Raw genomic sequence first — 24,974 nt, 5'->3', positions numbered from 1 at the left:
GTAATACCAAGCACATGTATGGTGTTTAATATTTTTCTTTCCTCTTTTTTCGGGTAAGAAGTGTAATACACCCACATTTGAATTTGGGTAGTGTACAGTTCACAAATTTAAATATATCCTTAATAGCTTCCATTTGTTGTGCTGCGGCGGTGTGTTCATCTGCGGTGACGGTCTGACTTGCTGACTTTGTACGCTGGCACATTGTTTTCGTATATTCGTTAATGTATTTATCTAGCTTAACTAGAAATTTTAATTAGCCACCGACTCCAAAATTGGTATGACATATTTGGCTCACAGTACAACTATTGCGCTGTGGTGTAACACCTCTGCCTACCCCTGACACGGGGAAAAGATGTTATGCTATATGTATAAGTATGTGAGAAGTACACTCAACCAAACTCAATGCAAAAACATAACTTAAAACGTCACAGGAAAGCTAAATTCGCGATTTCGTTTTCTTGGACGACATAATTATTCTAGTTTTTTTAGTTTTAAAACCAAACTACTGAAGCGATGTTGAAAAAATTTTATGGGACCAATCTGGAGAGATATTCTTTCGAATAAAAAAAGAATTTTCCAAATCGATTCATAAATGAGCGAGTTCTGAGGTAACAAACATACAGAAAAAAAAACACGTCGAATTGATAACCTCCTCCTTTTTTTGAAGTCGGTTAAAAATCAGCTCGTGATAATCTCTTTAACTAGTGTACTACTCGATATTGTACACTGCTTATCGGTTGTCAGTATTCTTTCATATCTGTTGTGTTTATAAACTTATATGGTATTAAATAATATTTTTTAAATCTAGATATTATTGTTTTTCTGAAAGACAAGACGTTCAACTGATAGCAATCGCTGTGGCTGCCAACAAACTCAATTCAGAAGTCGAAACTACAGAATATCCAAGACGTTATATTGCGTCTATCATAGCACACTTATAATGAAAATATTATGCATGGTAAGCGCTTATTGTCTATTAAGTTGGTAAAAATAAATTGAAAGTATGTATATGATGTAGTAAAGCAAATACTATTAAAAATCGCTTTTTTAAATTCTTCTAACGGTGTTATACTTAACAGATACATTTATTGTTTTTAGGAAACAAGATTTCTTTTTAATTTCATCTTTATTATCTTTTCTCTATGATTACATTATTTGTTCCGTGAATACACTAGTATATTATATGTATTAATGTGAGTCGGTTGGAATGGATTAATTAGGTGCTCGCGTAATGTTTTTCAACATTAAATCCCATACATATGCATGCGTGTGCGCAGTTATAGGAAATCATTTAGATGCGAATGCCAAAGTAGTCGAGCACTTTGGATCCCAGTCATATCCCCATAAATGAACATCATTCACTGATTCTAAACGTGGATAAAATTGATGGCCGTTTCTCTGGCGTATTGACAGCACTCACACATGCGCGCACGTGTAAGCTGACACACACATGTCAATAGCCAATCACAAGTAGGCGCGGGCACTTAAAGTGCGTAAACTTCATCAGGGTTGTTAAACATGGTACTGCTTCCGCTGTTCACAATTCACACCGAACGCTACGGATAATGACGATTTTAAATTGTTGGACTTACATAATTTATATAACATACATAGTTATATATTTTATATCATCAAAATGACACCTTTATTTGTTTAAAGTTAGTTGGTATGAAATTTTAAAATTATTTTGGAATTATTTCAAATAATTTTACGTCTGGTTAATGATCTGTTGTTACAGAAGCTAAAAAAACAGATGATACATATCATTGATATGAAAGCAAGAGTGATGAGTTAGATGTTATGGTAAAATATAAACAAATAACATATGATAAGATTATCGTGTTATGAAACTATTTGGACTGTGTCTGCACTTCCAACAGTGTTGGACAAGACACAAACAAGTTCGCCCGAGACGTGGATCACTTCACTATCGGCTCATTAAACGAGATAATTATTTGTAATTATCTAATGCCCGCGACTCCCATTTTAAATTAAAATAAGTCACTGAGACGGATTCCGGATTGTATAGTATAACTTTTAGACTTTACAACTAGTTCTATACAAAAAAATGTTATGGTGCTACATTAGTGCATAAAGAAGAACAAAACAAATGAACTCTCTTTCGCAATCATATTAATAACAATTAATAAGCACGATATTATTAGTATAGTGGTATATTTTTATAGCTCCACTGCTAACATTTACTGACGTGTGTGACACGTCGTATTTTAGCCACGCATGCCTATTTGCGAAACGCTATATGCTCTGACTTAGTATGATAGTACATTGAAGGCAGTTTTGGTTATAGCATCAATGGACTGGCATTGCGTCAATGAGTCATTTGACTGGGGGAAAGCTAACTTAAATCCAAACAACCTTGTAAGAGAAGGGGTTTCCGAAGGAATATTTACAATTTCCATACGAAACGTAACAACAAAGTGTATCACCTTGCTGAGGTTTTGCGTAGAGATAGTGGTACCGTTCTAGATGAGACCCCAATGCTATGTTATGACTATTTTATCTATAGCGTAGCTCTATCACTAATAAAAGTGACAACTATAGAACTCTTGTAAATGATAGATGTGTCAGCCCTACGGGATCAGGTTTTGCGATCAATTGAAGATCTTCCTGTGAATGGGGAGCTCGGCGGGACGCCGAATATGGCGCGGCGTCCTGCAGGACAAAAACGACACGCCGCATAGCAAGCCCTCCGTAATTACGCGGCGGGAATTAAATATCTCGCTGCAGTCTGCAGAGCTGGCTTTCATCATGAATTTGAACGATTACAAATTGCTCTTGTGTTTTTTATACACCTGTATTACAAGATGAAGTAGGTTGATAAGCGCTTTGACTGCCCATAAACAGCAACAACGCCCTTAACTTGGATAATAACGTTCTCAGTGGTATTACACTTTGTTTGTCCTGGAACACTAGATGTTACAACTCAATTCAACACAGTTCTTGCATACTACAGAAGTGATATTTACTGTTATGTTGATTCATTCTCAATCAAGTTGAAGCATCGTACATTACCGTCGAAAAATCCCGCTACGGTACTACGATACCAGTATAAAAAAAACTACATTAAACCGAATACGTAGGTGTTACAATTGGACCCGATATCGGCGTTTATCAGGGCAGCGCGGGCGCGGTCGCATGTTAATGTTCGTGCCAAGGTTACGGAATTTAATGAAGCAAGGCCAGCATTCATGGTCGACAATGACACGCGCGTGTTTTTGGACGCGCGCACCGGCGGCCGGTGGGTGTCCTTGCGCTGGACCCTGACATTGCCGCGGCTTCATGGTTTCGACCGCATTGATATTTCCCGTTAATGGCATTTTAGGTTAGTAAGTAGGAAAAGATGACAGATTGTCGGAAGCCACAAAATTCCCTCCTTCTTTCCACCAATCCCTACCTATTTAATCATAGTTGAGGTCCACAGTGCATGCACCGTTAAGATATAATACCTATAGTAATGGTTGGTGATATATTATCTACTACTAAATCATCTAGGTCCTTATTATTTAAAGAAAATTGTGCATTATTTTTTTTAAATACTGTGAGGCCTTTTAGTAGTCAAACCCCCTTTAAAAGGCAAATGGATCTGTGGCGGTGAAGAACTCTGACTCTTAAACAAAAGTAAAGGTTGTAAAGGTATGGGCCATCTGGAAAAACTAAACCATTCTGACAAACATTACTCATTCCATTTTATTCTGTATCACGATTCTCGACACATACATTGCAATACTTTAGTTTCTGCATTACTTAGCTGTTATTCTAACATAAAGAACCATACTACCTGTTCCCACTGCATGTAGTGAGCAGATGTTTACTGATGAGGCAGCAAGTCACATCCGTGAGGCGGCTGGCTTTGGCTGCCTGCACGAATAAATTAGGCAGAAATGCAGGATGGAAACTAGGTAGGCATGCGGGCCACGATGCGGGTATAATTAGAATATTTTTTAAGTGGATTAGAATAAGCAAGACGCCGATACGCTGGCGAGGGCAGTGGAAAACAGTGTTAGCAGGCCAGCGCAGGTTATATAATAAATTAAGAGGATTTTAATACTAAGGTTGTATAGGTAGAGTTGCATGGATCCGTTTGCCGTGTCTTATTTTCAAAAAGTAACAACGTTGTTACATTTGCATTCTACTTACACAACATAACATTTGACGAAACCGGATTAGGACCAAGTACTTATAATTTTAAATCTATGACTAGATATTGTAAAGGTTGAATAAGCTGTGCTCGGTCCTCTGCTCAGTATGAGTGTAGCGGGTGAATCAGGCGCGGCGACTGCGCACGCTTTGTATTCTCACGGTGCGCACACCGCTCAATAACGCACCATCAATGTTACATCAAATACCATTATACCTGGAATACCTATGTAGTATGTACTTCCATAAAAAGCATACTAATTTCGTAAAAGTAATGAATCAGGTAATAAGTACTCATCTTATCGCTTATATATCGAATATTTTTTTATTTTATTTTGGCACAACAATACAGCACCACGATTGGTCGGACCTTTTTTGAAAATAAAAAGGAATCTCTTATAATCTATAAATCTAATTCCAAATGACTTGAAACACCTGTTAGCTATAATTTATCGTGTACATTTACGCGTGGGTGTTTCATTCCTTATACTAATAAAAAATATGTAAAATTCAAATTTTCAGCTATGTGTGATATGGTTTAAAGGAAGCCGGGCTACTACCGTAATGTCACGTTCTAGTAACAGTGTTTTGGAATCAACAAGTGCTGTCGGTATCGCCGACGCCGGCCGCCACGCGGGTAACAATGCGCCGAACAATATATTCGGTTGACATTTAGCCTCCATTGTGATACGCCGCGTTGCTAAATATTTAGCGCGGTTTGTTTAGGCTACGTCACGCGACCATATTGCCCTGTTAGGCGACGAATTTTGAATAACACACGTTAAGAGGCGTAGCAAATGCAGTGCAATCGAAATCTCCTTCTACACTCCCTATTTACCATCTTTATCAAATGCGTTTTATTATTCAATTGAATAACGATACGAGCAGGTTGGTGCCTAATGCCAAGCCTGGTTAATAACAGTGGGCAAACGAAATTGAAATACAAACTCCAAGATTGCACTTTAGTTATGACACTAGTTATTAGGGCAGCACAGTGGACAAAATCACCGAGGGTTGTGCGCTTTGGCCGCCATAGTTACCCCTCAGCACTGCATCTTCTGTTAGGTCTGAAACCATAGCTGCGGCACCGTCTGTCATTGTCTTCAATCCTACCAAGTAGTTTGGGTATAGCCGTACAATTTAATACAAATTGATCATTATTTTGAGTAAAGGTGGCAAATATTTTATTGCTACCAATTCATCAGAACGTTAAGATGTGAGCTAAATGAGAGATGCTGGAGTCAATAACCCGGAGCGGTTCATACTTGGCGTCGTTTTTTGCGCGGCGTCGTGCAGTTTTTGACGAATGCGGTCCTTTCTCAACGGCGCTGTGTATTTATTGCATTCTGTAGTTAACACTGCGTATTTTATCAAAATATTTAGAACTAACTGTCCCATGGAATTTAATTTGGGGATATATAAAAAAAAAAAAACTATAGAACTCATGTCCAAAATTCATGCTTATAGAGTTTGGATTGGCTGATTGGCACTTAAAAAATATTAAAACATCTTGAAGAACTGGTGGAGAATGATAGTTGGGGTGAACTTATTTGAAAATTTATTTCTTTCGTTCCTTCTTTCAACTTTTACAACTGAAATTATCTCTCAGCAATTGATGTGTCATGCCAAAATAGCCAAGTGTCTTAGCCCGTTGATAACACATACCTCTGTCGACGTGGTCAAATCTCTGCAATGGAAGCATGTGTGGACGAAAGGTGTTACAGGTCAGATGGAGTAATAACATTTACAATGGGCCACCAAAATCATTGAAGCGTGAAACTACAGGATCAACAACTGTATTAAAAACATTCGATTCCTTTTATTTAGTTTAGCGTTAATTTAACTGATGGCAGAAAGCGCGAAGGAAACCATGTCAATGGAGTAGTAACGGCATACTTTTTGAAAGCGACACGTAGTGCATACCTTGGTCACGCCTTCAGACCAGCACGCAGGATAAACAGCATAACAAAAACATATCTTTCTCACGAAGCAGTCGGTACAACAAGATTGACTAAAATTCCTTAGTTAGTTCCTTGTATGATGTATCGAATTTAGGAATTTAAACATACTCCGCAAACCTATTTTACTAACCCTTCCGGAGTAAAGGTGTTATATTATGTAGCTATGTACGTACGGCTATTGTGAAACTACCCTACATTCAGTTATTTATAAACAGCGTAATCTAAATATAGGTATCGTACAGTTCAAGGTGGCAAGGGGCATCACGCTGGTGTCTCTTTTTATTACGCATAAACAAACCAGAACCATAATATGTTCATGTTAAGTATTTTAAAACAAGTCGTAGTATAGATAATAACGAACCACAAACGAGTATATCACCCAAGAAGTGCGCTCGCTATCTTTATACCTTTGACAGACATAGAATATACAGAAAATCAAGATATACACAAAAACTTTTCTGCATAAAAACCAACTGGTCGCGTAATTAACGCACTCGAAACCAGCGCCCATAGCCGTACTCGCCTAATATTGTAAAAAGTACCGGATAGCAGCTGGCTCACCGCGCGTAATTAAATAGGGGCTATAGATATTCTTTATAGGACAAATAACTCGCTTATTTGATGATAAATTTCAACAATGTAGGTACCAATGAAGAGTAGCACCACCACTCAGAGCTTTGAGTTATAAACTACTGCGCTCGTCAGTTAGCGGATACTAAATCTCATAATGCTCTGTTACAGTTATACTTCAACAGTCATAACTCCATTGCAATGATGGAGCCTGAAGACGATGCAACGTGAAGTAATTATAATTTCGTATATGAATGCAAGAATGCTCGAAATGCGAAGCAAAATCGCCGATGATTTCAAAAATATAGAGCGTGTTATGGTCCTGACGACCCGTTCCATATATTTTAAATTTATTAGAGCCTAATTGTTAAGTGGCCGCCCACGTAAACGAGAGTTTTAGGTGTCACGACTTCACGAGCGTTAATGACTTTTTCATAATTTGTATGTTTTCGCGAACTTGATTTATATTTAAATTTGATAGATTATAATTACCGGGACCGTGATTAATGAATGTATCGAGGCGGGTAACATACGCTTTCCTTAACGAAAAACACTTTAAATGGATCAATTTAATGAGTATTTTTGTTTGTAGTGTTCATTGTGGTGAGAATGCACATGATGTAAGAGTTTTGGGCGTTGACTGTGGACATTACTTTACTGCTTCAATGTTCGAAGTTGCTTTCGCGTCAACTCCATATTGCACACTATGTTGTTTATGGTCTTTTCACGACATTATTTGACAATGTCGCCTACGACATTGTTCAAACTCCAGAATAATAACCTATGGTTCAAACAGAGATGACATTGTCGCGACGCGACACCCCGCTCGGTGATTAAGCGACGCGCAAAGCCTCGAGAACTAGCTCCGACAGTGACACTTGGAAATCAAAATTGATACGGTCTAAACAGGTATCGTATTGATCTCGGATGGGATTTTGATAAATCGCTTTTCTCAGTGAGGGTAAGAAAATGTAGGCACTAAAACATGTATTATAAGTTAATTTATAATATTTATTGCTAGGTACTAGCGTTAATTAACTACGGTACTCTCGCAGCACGCTTGTATCTCCGAAAGATAGATAAATATGTAACAAAACTACATTTAAAAATGCAGAGATACTTTTTATACACGTTGAGTTTGTGTTTTATCCTAAATAATTTTACATTTATGTCTCCTTGTGTGATTTCTATCTGGACAAATATCAAGAATTCGCTGTAGAAGACAACTTAGAGCAATCCGTCAAGTGGCCGAGCAGGTTTCAGCCGGCGTCCAATCACGTTTATCAGAAAAAATGTTATAATGCAAAGAGAAACATAAAGATTTCCGGTGAGACCGGCAGTGGGCAGCGGGCACCGCCACCGCACCGCACCGCCGCTCGTTATTACCGGGCGTGTGTCGGCCGGCGCGCAACCGGTCCCGCGAGCTCGTTTTTGCTCAAATAACGTTTTTTAGAGCCGCCCCCCGGTCAGGCCGGACCACTTAACTTAGTAATGAGCAACACTACGCTCTCTCGGGCACACCGACTAGCGACACATGTACTGCCATATATATTGCCTTTAATCTAATATCTTCGAGCTTGCGACTTGTATGCCAGTATCGCTTGCATTTAGTGGAAGCGAGTTAAGTTCTGTCAGTTTCTCTTGGTACTATATTTCCTTACAAACGGCGATAGCCTAGTTGGGTGTGGAACGGACTGCCGAGACGAATGTCCGCAGGTTCAAATCCCAAGGGCACACACCTCTGACTTTTCTAAAATCATGTGTGTATTCTTTGTGAATTTATCGTTCGCTTTAACGGTGAAGGAAAACATCGTGAGGAAACCTGCACATCTGAGAAGTTTTCTATAGGAATTTCGTAGGTGTGTGAAGTCTACCAATCTGCACTAGGCCAGCGTGTTGGACTAAGGTCTACCCCCTCTCAGTAGTAGAGGAGGCCCGTGCTCAGGAGTGGGCAAGTATATAATACAGGGCTGATATTATTATTATTATATATTTCCTTCTTTCGTGTAATAACCACGCGTGACAGAAAACAAAGGATTACACAGTGTAGACTATCACTAAGCTTGCATAGACGTAGTACATACATAGGAACTCTTGTAATAAATCCACGAGTGTCTGGTAATTCTATGTAAATAACTTGAACTTATCAAATAAGGTATCGCCAATATCGTTACGGTTAAAACGCAATCAATCAACATATTTAAAAGAGTAAATGAATAAAAATACATATGTTTAAGTAATTTGTCAGGAAGCAAGGACGAAGTAGTATATAAATGTATCTTAGAATTGAATTCAGACCATGTTTTCTTTATTAAGATTACTCACTTATGGCATACATGTTGACGTGTGTGCATTACTTTCCGTGCGAGATCCACGCTGTCATAGAGAATGCACCCGAGAACACATTAATGAATCGTGCACGCAACCGTTTATGGTAACCTAGTTCATGTAAATTACTGCCTTCACACTTAACACTCGAGAAAGCCAACATGCAATTCTAAACTGTAGTACCAATGGGGATTCGTTACATATTAAACTCACGTGGTGTTGTAGCCCCAAACTTTAGTTTCTCAACATCAGAGGTTATGAAGCGTTTGACAGTGATTTAAATTTCCACACACCAATAAATATTTTCTGATCTGGATGTTGTGGCATCGAGTCCTTTAATTGATACTAATAATACTTGTATGTTATTGGAGGGTTATGATGATATTGGCTTTATTTATTTATGAACCAGCTGACATTATTTCAACTCCTTTGGTATTTCGACCAACATCATTCATTTTTGCAATATAAATTACTATTATTCCTGCCACACACAACTAATAGTACCTATCGTTATGCATTTTCCTTCAATTAATAATAAACAATGCACATCGGTTATCTATATGGCGATATGTTTCACTGCAGTTGCTGTGATACTCAGGCCTATACAATAATAATTGAATACTAAATGCTAATCAATATCAGTCCAGCGGTCGACGTCTTTGACTCGTTCAAGCATTATGGATGTACATTTGGTAATAACGTGCTAAACGACAAAGGATAAGTATTGATGCATTAGTCACTTCATTGATAAGTAAAAAAACAAATATCAATATAAATATAAAACAAATGGTCTCTGATTTTACAATCGATTTGGATGTCTTGCAGAATAGCTAATATTTGTTATTGCATAGAACATAATAAATACTTCCCACAGATACCTCTACGATGTTTATCAACAATAGTAAAACGTCAAATTGCTATAACGTTAATAATCTCTGTTGCATTAGAAACAGAGTGTGCGTGCGCGAGCGATTGGTCTTGGAGCTAAACGATAGGCAGCAAAAAGCGAGTTGCGAGGTGCAAGCAAAAGGTATCCGCCGTTCGTTCACCTCTGAACCGAAACCAGGTCGAGAGCGAGCGCCGCGCTACACGCCGTTGTGTGGCGGCTCGCGGCTGCGGCACAGCACGCCTAGCCGAGCCGCCTGCACGCTGCACGCTGCATCTTGATTTTTTATAAATTTAATTTTAATCTAATTTAGGCATTCAACATTCCCAGTAGGTTGTATGGTTAGATATTGTATTTTATAAACCCAAATACTTTTTATAATATTGTCTACAAAAAATATGACTGAAAAAATGTAGTAGTTCAATATTTTTTATATCGCAAAAATACAAATGAAATTAAAAATATCCGAAACTTGGCGCGGTGTTTCCTAAGAGCTAATTTAGCAGATTACCTTTGCCATGATGAACTTCTGACGTGGAATCATACTTTTATTTGTAGTTCGGTAGTAATTCAGACAGCCTGCGGAAATTTTTTATATTTTCGAGACAAGAAATTGTTGACTCGTTTTAGGTTCAAGTCTGAACTCTAGTTCAAAATGACCATGTGGTTTCTTAGATCTTTAATGCTTCTGGGTATATAACATTTTGTCGATGCAATGTTAAATCAACGCACCAAATTTTAATTAAAACAATGATCTGATGTTATTTGAACATAATGTCTTATAAGTATAACGTGACCAGACGTCCCGTTTTGAACAGGACCGTCCCATTTTTCCGTAATGTGTCCCGGTGTCCCCGCAAAAAACTCGGGGACACAAAATTGTCCCGTTTTTCGAAACCGTGCGAAAATTTAAGAGCCGACTGGGCCTGCTACTTGACTACAACGCCTACGAATCTTTTCTCTAATGAATAAAATGTGGACATCTCAAAAAACTCAGTTACATATTCCAGTTCTGAAAACGATGTTGATAACTAAAGTCAATATATTAAAAACAAACCAGCTGTAATAAAACAAATTTGTTCTTCAGACAAATATAAATAAAACTTAACATTAGTATATTACATAATATTTAAAATTTATAATTATCTAATAATATAATCTTATCTTATTTGAATAATATTATAAATGCAAAAGTTTGTAAAAAGGTTTGGATGTTATTTATGTTTGTCAGACGTTTGTATGTTTGTCAGAAGTAAACGCGGAAACAGCTGAACGGATTTGTATAAAATTTTGTATTTAGATCAGGTTTTGTTCTTAATTTTATCTTTATAGTTCGGGAAAACGCGATTTTCCCGAATAATTTTTATCATTGTTTTTTTTTTATACTTGACGTAAATAAACCGATGTCCCGTTTTGAGACGAAAAATAAATGGTCATGTTATACAAGTAGAACTTTAGATACTGTCCCTATACAAATATGGCTTTTCTATCTTACAGGAAAGATAACATTAAGACATAGAAAGCTGCTATGTCGGCTGGATGCAGTTTTTCTCCTTATTTCCCGCGTTTATTAGCAGCCGAGAGAGTCCGCCGCATTCACATTTTATATATTATTCAAATTAGATATTCAATTTATAAAATCTAGTATAGTCAAAATGACTTTTACTAATTATAGACGTAAATGGCAATTAATTATGTAGATTACATTTTAAAATAATATGACTCGTGGTGTTGATAGATTCACTTGGTTGCGTCATTAATGGAAGAGCACGACTGGGGTAGTACCACTGCCTTAGGAAAACCGAGGATAAAATAAAGTTTGCTGTTGCTTTATGTATGCTGAGTGAGATTACCGCAGGCCCAGAAATCTTCCTAATACTTATTAGTTACCTTTGTTTTACCGTACCGTATAACCTAGGATACTTATACATCATTTTACACTAATATATGAATTAAAGTTGTTGCCAGTGCGAATTGTCGAGGCCTGTCCAAATTTTCTGTCGGGTTTCATTTCCAGTACATAATGGTTCAATGTGTTGAAAGCGATGTCGTTTGAGGTGTGCGTCACCTCTCCAACAAGCATCGTTTGTAAGACATTTTATTGCAAATAGAACGATTTTACGTTTACCTGCGTTTAGAATATCTTTTCTAGTATAATACATAAATAACGTATGTTAGTGTGCACATTGGCCATAATTTTTATTAGGCGCCGAGAGAGCAAAGACTAGGGCAGGCTGGCAATCCTTGACATTATAGGACGAATACGCTTGGCTTTAGTGTGCCTGAACGGGATAAAAAAATCTTATGTAGAAAATATTATAGCAGTTAACGATAGTATAACATACGTGATTCTTATCGATAGAAATACATAACTTTACTTACATACTAACTTGCGAAGTTATATTGAATAGGAGTGTTCTTCGAGCAGTATGACTTGTCGTCTAAACGAGGCTTAAAAAGTGTACTCACCTCCGGTAGGCGGCGCGGCGGTTTGGCTGCCTCTCGGCTGACTTTTGCTATTGGTACAGTCAATGGGCGGCGGATATCGCTTACGGTCAGGTGAAATTGTCCGTTAGCATACTACGGCTATAAAAAGATAAGTCTAATCTTGGATTGATCTAAACTTATTTTATTATTATTTTCACATTTTGCATATGAGAAACTCTTAATGTGCATTGCATAATACAGACGTCCTTTATGGCTAGTATAGTATGACCGATTCTGGCTCATAGAACGCCTTAACTCGACAAAAATATTTCCGGTGCACAGATTTGTCTCGTTCCAAGAACCAAACCCGTAAGCTCATCAACTCGTTGCGCCCTGAAGGTTGACGATTTTTCTCCCGAGTGTCTGCTGGCAACTCGCGCAGGTTCGTTGTCCGATTGCACGGATTCGTTATCGTTCAGCGAGGGGAGGCGGGTGCCCAGGGAGCCCGGGAGCCGCGCTCTTGTCACACTTAACTAGTGCTTAAACATCCACGCAGATCCTTACACAGCGTTATTGTTGAACAATCAATGACTCTCACGTATTATTATCTATACTATTATATAAAGCTGAAGAGTTTGTTTGTTTGTTTGTTTGTTTGTTTGAACGCGCTAATCTCAGGAACTACCGGTCCAAACTGAAAAATTCTTTTTGCGTTGGATAGCCCTTTGTTCGTGGAGTGCTATAGGCTATATATCATCACGCTATACCCAATAGGAGCGGGGCAGTAATGGCTAATCTCAGGAACTACCGGTCCAAACTGAAAAATTCTTTTTGCGTTGGATAGCCCTTTATTCGTGGAGTGCTATAGGCTATATATCATCACGCTATACCCAATAGGAGCGGGGCAGTAATGGTTAATCTCAGGAACTACCGGTCCAAACTGAAAAATTATTTTTGCGTTGGATAGCTCTTTGTTCGTGGAGAGCTATAGGCTATATATCATCACGCTATATTCAATAGGAGCGGAGCAGTAATGGCTAATCTCAGGAACTACCGATTCGAACTGAAAAAATATTTTTGTGTTGAATAGTCCTTTGTGGAGTGCTCAAAGTTATATATCATCACGCTATGACCAATAGGAGCGGAGCAGTAATGGCTAATCTCAGGAACTACCGGTTTCAACTGAAAAATTCGTTTTGTGTTGGATAGCCCTTTATTTGTGGACCGCTATAAGCTATATATCATCACGCTATGACCAATAGGAGCGGAGCAGTAATGGCTAATCTCAGGAACTACCGGTTTGAACTGAAAAAATATTTTTGTGTTGGATAGCCCTTTGTTCCTGGAGTGCTATAGGCTATATAGCATCATGCTATAACCAATAGGAGCGGAGCAGTAATGAAACATGTTGCAAAAACGGGGAAAATTATGAGTTTTGAGAGCTTCCGTTGCCTGTGCTGCGTAAACGGTTAAAGTTATGCAACAATGATGTATGACGGGATTGTTTCACTTAAAAAGTTCTAAATAATATAACAAAGTCCCCGCTGCATCTGTCTGCCTTAACGTGTTAAACTCAAAAACTACCTAACGTATTAAGATGAAATTTGGTATGGAGACAGTTTGAGACCCTGGGAAGAACATAGGCTCCCGGGAAACTACTATTTTTATAACGGAAAACTTTAGCCTGAAAAACTTTATAACGCGGGCGGAGCCGCGAGCAAAAGCTAGTTTTTAATAATTGTGTGTGCTTATACGAAAAAAATCAAGTTACTTTCTGGTAGAACAACATTGTTGCCATCGAACTTATTGAAAATGATAAGTCTTTATAACTATCTCAGGAGACGTGTGGAGTACTTTGTTATATTATTTCTGTTTTGTCAATGAGCAGCCGGCCTAGCATGCGCACGACGACAAAATTTTGTCGACACTTTTTCTCGTGATTTTGTCATTTATCTCTATATGTCTACCGACACTAACATGCGCGCTCATTTTCTCGACTTGTCACGAGAAAAGTAGAGAAAAAATTAATGTTTTATTAATCTGTGGTATTTTTGTCTACAAACCCTAACATGAGCAAATAATTTTATCGTTTTTTGACACATGTAAACGAGATATTTGTCTTCTTTGATATTGTACGAAGAGATAAACCGAGAAAATTATCAATTTAATTTATTCGTTAAAACGCGATGGTGGTATCTTACTATAGTAAAATAATATCGATATACGACAAACGAGAGGCGTGTAAAGTGGAAAGAAGACATATTATACTTAATTGATTTATGAGATCCCTTTGCTACAAAACGAATGGTATTGTATATTAAAGAAAAGTTTGCTCCCGATTTGGAGTCTCAAGCCAAAGGCATAGCCGTCCGTTTAAAGGTAATTGAATATATTTATTACATACTTAATTACATAAGTAGCTGAGTTTAATATCAATTGAAGTATTTTGATTTATAGATAATGGAATCATTTTTATTTTTTTTAGGTGAGACTCGTGAATTTTACGTGCAAGGTATGTTAGGGCTCTTAGATTGTACCCATATAAAAATATTACCTCCTAATGAGCCACAAAGTGCACAATATCAAAAAATGAGGAAGGATGCCTGCAACACCAAGGTTCAACTGGTAATGTACTATTAATTAATTATTAGAGTTAATAGAAATAAAAATGAATGTACTTTGAGAAATATCTTCACAATTAATACATAGCGTGTTACCTTTCATAAAAATGAAATTAGTGTGCCAACTAATGAGGTAATAAGAGCTATTTAATCAGATTAATTGCAGTTTTAATTTTGTTTATTTTAATACTACAAATACAAATGAGTTACTTGTTTTACCATAATGTTTTGCAAAACTAGTACCTATATGTTACCAAAAAATGTCACATTATGGATTCAAACAGCAAAACTCTTAATGTGAATGCCAGGTATCGGAGAAGATACTATTACTATGCAACTTATCAATATGAACAAACAATATCTTGCTTTATTTCTTTATTAAAAACTTCATTTACACTGATTGTATACTGATGGACTTAACCATAATGGATATATGGTTATACACTGTTTCAAATAGTTGTTTGACTATATTATTTTACCACTGGTACAACTTCACATTATATTACTATTGTTAAGTAACTGTAGGTAATGCAGTATTTTATGTTACAGTGTTCCAATGGAGGAAACTATTATAAATGACCATCATATGTGAGAAGAACCTGTACAATTATCAGTACCTGCAAGTGTCTCACAAGCAGGATGACCTCAATTATAATAAATAGATATTTTTCTATGTAAATAATGTATATTTTATTATATTCACATTTTAAATATCAAGATAGTTTTCATTATTACAACAAAATCTTCTACACAAATTTAGGCAACAATAGAATATTTCATAATAACTTGTTATACAACAAATTTCCTACAATTACTGTAATGAAATACTATGAACACTTACAAGAAACAGAAATTGCACTCTCAAGTAATTGCTGCAGTTTACTTATATTATTAATTTCCTAAACCAACAGAACAAGAACACAACAGAACAGAACCAAATTTCCTAACATACAGATGTTTTATCTAGTGTATAAATAAAGATACCTAACGAAATATATATACATGATATTAAGTATTTAAAAAATGTAGTTTTTCTTAAAAAAAACTGGTTATAAAAATACATATTTTCATTAAAGTATTAAGTTCAAACCGAGCAACTAAAAAACTTTTTGGGAGTAGTATTTGGTAAGCTCTTCAACATGGTGTTGACTGCTGGGCTGGGGACATTCCAATGAACGTAGAGGCACTTGATTCACAGAACTAAAACAAAAAGAAAATATATACTTACTTCATATTTTAATAAACACTAATACTAAAAAACATCAATTACCATCGAATAAGAACAAACTTGAGCTTTGTGGCTGCAAAGTTCAACTTACAACATTGGTGTTTTGCTAATAAGGTTATTGTTTCACTATACTTACATCAATTAGGTATTTTGTGAGGCCCAAAGCCACAACCATCTCCTTCCCGATTGGACTACTGATTCCATTAGGCATTATGGTACATCGTTCTCACGGCGGGGCGTAGTCACCCGAGGTAAAGTCCGGCTTGGGCACCATATACTCGTACAAATAAGTGTCTTATTAGATTTTATTTGATTTGTGTCTTGTTACTTCGTACTCCAAAATAGGGCGGAGCTGTTATTTTGTGTTAGAATCCTTATTATATTGTACAATATTATTATTAATTTTGAATTTGTTTACTTATTTACGTTTTTTATTTACGTTATGCTCTTTGTTATGACATAAACTGTGACATAAAACGTCAAAAAAACCTAATTGGATCATAGATCTATAAAAATTGAATGAACTAAAACCATTGTAGCTATATTAGAAAATAAAATGTTTAGAATATATATTTCAATGGGCAACATCGGTTTGTCTTCACGAGTAAACTTATGTCTTCAACGAGGAATTTGTCGATCGTGGTGCGCATGTTAGAGAAAACGAGATATTAATCGACATCGACAATTTGTCTACTCTCGTTCTCGAGATATCTCGTGATGCGCATGCTAGGCCGGCAGGTGTGGCGCCTTATCAAACCTTTGTACTCCTCTCGTCATAGCGTTGCTTAAAGACATTCAATCTAAAAATGAAACATGTAATAATGATTTTATTTAATACCCTGATTCTGTTATATTGACGAGTATAACTAGAGAGTTGCGATGGTAATGCGCAGGATGGTCAGTAACGAGGATATTATGCGGGTGTGTTCGCGCTAAGCGCGTGATTTAGTGGCCGACACATGCTAACTGAACGTCACACCGTATGGAGCGCTTTCGATAAGCCGAGCTTAATAAGCTCTGGCGATAGCTTATTAAGCTGCGCCGGGACCGTCGCCCCCACCCGCGGGGGTCGGGCAAAGCCTTTTAAATCCGAGACTTCAGCCGACTTATAAAATACTGGGTTTTGTTACTTTTTTCACATTTCGAATGAAATAATTCAGTGGAAATGGTGATTTCAACGTGTGATATGTGCGAAGAAATAGGTGACGATGGTGTCAGCTAGCGTTCGTGTAGTAATGCTAACCAACATATTTCTGGCGACTGACACCAAGTATGACATCCGTGTAGGTAATAGACTTTAGCTTGCTGTAGTTTCAGACCTTTTATTTAAGTTACCTTCAAAAACAATCTATTCCTTAAAGTTTATGATCTATGCTCATTTGCTGGCATTCAACTATAATAAAACGCAAAAATAAAAATTGTGCCCATTTTCCTCCGAGAGCTAAGTTAATGGCCGCACCGTTTATATCAAGAAAAACTTGCCAATTAAATAAAATGTATAAAGACACGAGTGTTCTAGATTCCAAGCACGCAGCTGCCGAGATAAAATAGGTACATTGATAATACTAGATTTGTACTCGCGCCGCGCCGCTCGACTGTTTATTAACTAGTAAATTGGCATTTAAATTTCCACAGATGTTTTATTTATAATACAAATAATCAGGATCCTGTGGTTTATTTATTAATAATAACACGAACGTAATGTGCTCGTCAAACTCAACTGAAAACTGAGATACAATCCTAACGACGAACAGCTGTAATGTGATTTAGATTGTAACAGCACCACTACACTACACTTTTGTTTGAAAGCAACAGCTGTCTATATAAAGCTTGAAGGGACCTAACCCACAACTGAAATACGAATATATTGTCCAAGTTCTAGACTCAAGAGATCACGACAGAACTTATTCATTCATTGTGTTTAGTTGATTTCTTTGACTATAATGTTGAGTGTAGATATTGGTACTACATAACTAAATTTGATGCGAGTTTTCCACACCATGTTCTTAGAGGAGTGTTGCATCACCATGCATATTAATTACAGTGTACCAAATTACAATGCATTCATTCAAGGACAATTCTTATTACTGATACAAACACATGACTCGTCCTGCTCTTCATTTCTGTATTTAACACACGCGTTTTAGATAGATCACAACCCGCCTGGAAACCTTATCGGGCGTCAGCTGCTGTAAGAAATCCACTAATATAGATTGGCTTAAACACACCGCTTCTTTACTGTGGATATTAAATACTTAACATCAGGTGGTCATTTTGCTGTGCTAAGTGGGATCTGTTAGGCGTGTACATTATGCAAATCACCAGGAAATTATAATCTGATTGCTAATCGTGCAACAGTACTTGTGTGTTCCTCGTTATATTCTTAAGCATACTGTAATAGCGTTCACTTGCCGTCCACGAACATCTTTCCTCAAATTATACTAATATAATAAAAGTAAAATTATAGCGTATATTCTAGCTTTCTATTTATATTAAGAATCTAAACAGTTCGGTAGTTCGAAAGATAATCGACTACAAACCAACTCGGTCGCCTTTTATAATATTATTTTAGATTAACTGAGATCAGCTCTCACCCTCTTTGGGATTGCGCCAAACTGTAACAGCAGTTCCGAGCGTATTGTTAGGTACTATTATTTGTTAACACTCATTGTTGTCGTGATTCAGACAAAATCTCATTGACGCCTTATCGCGAATTGCTGCTGTTGATTGCATACCAGATAGACAAAACACAAGCGTTACGCCAACTGCAGTTTAAGAACCGTTGCAAGGTTAAAGCGTTGGCTTTTGCCTTAAATGACTCTTATACCAAAAGAGTAAAACTGTGACCTGTTATGTAATTTTGGCCTTTCATATGGTGATTCATGTTAATTATTGATTTGCGATTTTAATATATTTGCATGTTTGATCTTTACCAATAAAAATATATTTCTTTATTAGTTAACCTCTGTCAGTCTATTTGTGCAATATAAAAAGAGTAATTTGTAATGAGAAAAACAATCACCCAAATATATTTTCCAATTTAATTAACAAAATATATAACATTTTTCAATTGTCTGCCAGCTGAAATGACAACGCTGATACGCGGCCGAGTGGGTGTAGCGGGTGTCTCGGGGTGAACGCACCCTACAGGCAAATGGGTACGAATTCTAGGTCATGCAGCACATAATGGCGCTAACTGAATGAGGGGCGATCGCTATCTCGTGTCTGTTATTGGTGTCGTTTGCAGGCGAGTCGTTGCGACATGCCTAAAGCTAGCTATTAATTATAATGCAAGTATTGAGGGCTCTAAGGCCAGTACGTAACCTAATACCTCCATTACTAACGCTATAGTCGTTGATCGCTGTTATAATCCACATTTTTGATTATTTTGGGGTAACACTTTAGACCTAAGGCACATGAGCTATAGAATAGATATATCGTGATTCTAGGTATAAATACTTTTGTGGAATTAAATCAATTTAAGAGCTAGAAAGAGACGACCACGGCCTAATGATATTGCGCTAAATGAGCACCAAAGGTCTCGGGTCGAGTTACAGAATTAGACACATTTCGTAAAAGTAATTTGTTAGAAGAAGCAAGCAGCTGCGCGAGTGAGCGATTAATAGATCTTTATTTATACAACCTTTAGCCCGTCTTTTAGAGAGGCAATTCAAAACCTTCAAGAATTAAGGTGCTAGGTGCTTGGATATCTCTCCTCGAGATTTCTATTCGTGTCTCTAAAATTTTATATTTATTTATTGGCAGGGCTAACCATCGCCATATCTTTGGCGTTCAAAATAGGTGTTTCTTACTTATCTACTCACGATCGGGAGAATAATATACACTGAAATTCACGCGAGTCAGTGTAAAGGCCCGCTTTGTCGGTATAAGTTCCAATAAATGATTTTTTAACTCGGTACCAGTGTCTTTGTCGTGTTATTCTAGTCTGCATGACACCCATGATGAATTAGAAAATGGATAAACATGATTTCGAAAAGTAGTTTCCGAGCAGTAGTGCGTGTTAAAGCGATCGCGTGCACTCGCCTCCCCGCGGACCTCCTCATTGTATGCAATTCAGCATTATTTTTTCACAATTATTCATTATAATTAAATAAGTGGTGTTTGCAAAATTTCCCACTCTCATGGCGAAAAAAAATTACATTATGTGTTAATTTGTAGTTCTACATTCGAGTACAATTGCAAACTAACGGTGCGCGGGCGTATGAAAGCACGCTGTCGGCGAATAAACAACCGTCATACAAACAGACTTCACCTCACACTAACATACACCAATACATACTATCGCACTACATATGCTGATGCAAACGAAGCAACAAGTACCGAAAACGTAGATTAAATTATGTCTTAATACGAATGGTTGATACAGCTTATCACATGTTGGGACGGAATTTCGATGATCAACGCGTGGATGTTGCGTCTTGGCCTACCCCTTTAAGATAAGATATGGTTATGTATAATCATCCCAAGCTTAGCGATCATCAAAGCTGTGTGTACATCACCACACTGTTTGCACTCGCATCTATCAAACTGCCTCGAGACTGTTTTCACGTTTGGTTGTTTTGATGCGTCCTTATCTGATAACGCATGATAATGTAATCTTGTTATGCATGATAGCAGTTTGTTTGCGAAGCGATCAGTTCGTTGACTTCGTGACAGGCCTTTGGTTTTTTTTATTTTTCTTTATCATAATTATCAAATTACTAAACTTGAAAAAATATGTTCCGTCGAATCCACAAGGCCTAAGTGGAGGGGGAAAAAGAAAAATATTGCGACAAAACAATATTTGATGGTCAGATGATTTGTCATATCGGCTAACGAGTATTAATCCGGGCGTGCCTCCCAGGATGTAGCCGGAGTCTCCGAGGAACGTGACTTGCCGGGTCGCGTTACTACGCCTGGTGCACATCACGTTTACACTGAGACCTCCCTTCCAAGACATCGTTTTTCGCACTTAGATTTTTTATTTTATCAACCACTTTACTGCCTTATGACTTCCGTCCCGACAAACATCTGTTGAATTTCCGACTGCAATTTTCCAGAAAACGTTTCTTGCATTTATTATTGAATAACTTATCTGAGGGCTAACGGGAAGTTTTCTACCGTTGGGAAAATGGTTTAATGTTCCTTTCATATTTTTTTTATAAATGAAAAAAGTTGTTGAGATGTAGAGTTTGCAATGAACATATTAGATTAATATTCCGTCATTGGTGTACAGGGTAACCTGAATCCAATAAAGTCCAATTTCTATTCCCAGGTGATGCCATCGACACTTTTAGTTTATTTATTGTATAAAACATGTGAATTTTCCGGTACTACAGTTTATGTCAAATATGGTGGTATCGGTGGATTTGTTTATTTTCTAGCTGTTCTAGGAATTCCTACCGCGTTACGTAGTAATTACATTATCTAGTCCTTTCTCGTATCCAATATTCTCATTTTTATTTTATACCGTATATGTTTATTGGAGCTACGCTTGATATAATCTTTATAAATCAAATTTGTATCTAAATCCATTTACCATTTTTATTCGATGCGGGGCGAATAAACATTGTATTGTTAGACTATATGTATAAATTAATTGTTTAATTTCCGTGTACTGCATCACACGTATTATAAACAGACATTTCTTTAAATATTCATTATAATCAAGAGGAAAATGTTACATAACGCGCTATGAGAGTTGCATTAACACACGTATTGATGGCTTGCGAGAAGGATGGAGAACTAACAACTGGGTCATCTGATGTTAAAAGACATGGACACAATGCCAGGAGTTGTGGGTGTGTTCGCGACCGTAAGGGGCGAGTATTAACGACGCGTGGAGCCACCTGCGTGGCGTTGTTCTTAGAATTCAATTAATTAAATCAATATGACGTATAGATTTTTTAACTGAAGGATAACGTAGGTTTCTATTAGTGAAAGAATTGTTAGGATAGATTCCGTATATATAAGTAAAGTGAAGCCCAAAGAAAATGACGATCGGCAAGAGAGAAAGGGTCCCTTGACGGTCGACACAATTATGCCTGATAATTACTTCATCACGATTACTATGTTGTTAATAAAGTTGTTTACAACGTCACTCTACCTACTGACTTTCTGTAATCGCAACTTGTTCTAAAGCGAATTTCTCTTTTTGCAGGTGATCTGTGCACGGACGTCATCATGAAGTGGAATGACGTCACGGATATCAGTGAGTACTTAATATTAAAGTAAAGATAAGCCCCCTTATTCATAAACGTTTTTTATCTAAGGACGAAGTAAAGCTGTGATAACAAGCTTGTTTCTCAGTGCCCAACGCCACTGAGAAACAGACAAAGGGCCGTTGTGATTGGCTATTATTGTTGTATCTCAATATTAGCCAATCACAACAGCCCTATGTCTACGCACTGAGAAGACTGCCACGCCGTCAGCACTGAGAAACAGACTTGTTATCACAGCTTTACTTGGTCGTTCGATAAAAAACGTCTATGAATAAGGGGGTAAGACGTCAATAAACATTCACGTGATAGCACTTTCCATTATAATCGAGTAAAGCATGGTAAATTTACCTTACCCGTTACTTATAAGTTACTTGATAAATAATAATATCATAACGCAATAACAAAGTAAGTATATCACAATTGTTCGGTAGTTATTTGTCAGTATTATTTTATCCGGTAACTATACCTATTCAGCATCAAGAACAACGTAGTATCGATGCGTCCCTGCCACTCGATGCGTAGTATGTTCTCGTAGGTACGCTTTCATATATGGTATATGGATCCCACGTGTTTGCGCCGTAAGCCGTCGTACGTGACGCGCCCAGCGTGCCCCGCGCGCTCGGCTTACGTTAAACACCGGCTATTATTTCATTGCGATATATTGAAGACATATTGCGACGAACTTTTATGGATTGTTTGTTATTGCATTATCTAAAAAAATTGTATGTGTTACCGCAAATTTAATGTACCTCATTACAGTGCGGTAACCTACTGAAAACAATTAATTAATAACACAAGTAAAGTGGAACTTTATTTGTAAAAACAAATCAGTACTATTAGTATTGCATTCAAAGATTACTAAGTGCGCAGCTGATTTTAAAATCGTTGTTTAACAACGGAATATTGAGAACATAGACAGTAATCATTAAATTTAAAAATACTTTACTGGCGTAGGTTGTTCCGTCGGTCATGTTAGAGTACGATTTAAAGAGTATTAAATAGAAAACAAAATGTCACGAAAGTGTCCAAGTATATTTTTATTGAACGTACTCGAAAACCTATTATATCTGCCAAGCATGGATCTGGCGAATAGATGGGACATAGTTGATGTAGCCTTGTGGATAACGAGTTGGCGCGGCGGCGAGGTGGCAGCGGCGGGCGGTGTAGTACTACATACGCGCGTAGTACACTAGTACTCGCGGCGCGTGGGCGGTGTCGCGCGCCGCACCCACCCTTCCACCATAGATATTTTGGTTATTGCTCGCCTTCGCAGCAAACATTTCAATTGATAATTTTTATCAATAGACACTGGTGGTAAGTCTCTCGTATGTGAGAATCCGCCTGAGTAGATACCACCGCAAACTCTATTTCTGCCGCCAAGCAGCAGTGTAGTCACTGTTGTATTCCGATTTTAAGAACATTGTAGCCAGCCTAACCCATGGACATAATAAGACTTATTACGACCCATGTCTCAGGATGGCAAGCGCAGTGGAATATTAAACATAATTCAAGGTGTTGGATGGTGTTTCTACTGTTTATGAGTTGCCGTATCGCTTACCATCAGGTAAACTGTAAGCTCGTCTCGTCATTCAAAGCAATAAAAAAATACTCAATATTTAATTAGCAACAGATAGCACACAGACCATGCTTTACACTGTGGCTACACTTCTATTTATACTGAACTACGAATTATGCTCTAATTTATTTATGCAATAAATAAAATGGTGTTATCAACAGTAGAGCGAAGCTCTTTCCGATTCTAGGAGTGAAATTGACCAAAATAAGAGGTCATACTATCTCGAATAGACAAAACGGAGTATTATAAATTACGTAAACTGCAAGAATTAACAGTTATAGTTGCCTATTTAAATTATTTATTTAGCAATAAGCAACAGATATGGTAATGTAAAAGATTTGCGCTCAAACCTGTTTATAGCATGCTAATGATAAATACATTTTAGAAACTGACTTAAAATACGCAATAATAAAATAGACGAAGCATAAACATCAATTTGCATATCAACCGGTTCTAATGTTATGGTATATACTACACTCATATTATGAAAACAAGGTTCAATTAATAATAGATTTATTTTACGCATAATATTAATGTAAAATGATAGCTAGCACGCAGGTGATTACTAATAACAGCTCTTTACTATATTATAACGCCTTTATAGGAAGTTTATAATGGCTCTAAAAAAAATTCTTAAATGTTATTGCGCTGCGCTAGCCGACTTACGCAGGTTGATAGTCTGCACGTAGATATAGAATGAAGAACTTTCAACATAGAATTCTTCGCATCGTTTCCATCATCTTTAAACTGAGTTATAGCTAAATTGTAACTTCGAAAAGTCTATGATGAAACCAACTAAAGATCTAGGCTTCGATTTCAAGCCAATTCGACTGTTTGGTGTGTGTTACTGTGTAGTGTGTACACTTATTCATTATTACTAATCGCACTTCGGAATAACAACAACAACATGTATGGAAACTTGTATATTATCTAAGATCTTTTAATTAATTTTATGTGAAGTCTAGAAACTCGCTTGAACCAAACGTGGCAGCGGGTGT

General features: G+C 37.1%; 1 protein-coding gene across 1 annotated transcript in view; it reads left to right on the top strand.

Moving 5' to 3' along the window:
- The window catches only part of LOC115449732, an 80,422-nt gene that overhangs the window by 13,443 nt on the left and 42,005 nt on the right, over positions 1 to 24,974 (top strand). Inside the window, exon 3 of the mRNA XM_037442433.1 lies at positions 22,340 to 22,390. Coding sequence (XP_037298330.1) covers positions 22,340 to 22,390 — 51 coding nt within the window. The remainder of the gene's footprint in view (positions 1 to 22,339; positions 22,391 to 24,974) is intronic.

This window comes from Manduca sexta, chromosome 24 (genome assembly GCF_014839805.1).
Source record: "Manduca sexta isolate Smith_Timp_Sample1 chromosome 24, JHU_Msex_v1.0, whole genome shotgun sequence".
Classification (NCBI taxonomy): domain Eukaryota; kingdom Metazoa; phylum Arthropoda; class Insecta; order Lepidoptera; family Sphingidae; genus Manduca; species Manduca sexta.
Note: the sequence above shows the minus strand (reverse complement) of the source record. Positions and strands in the feature narration are given on the sequence as shown.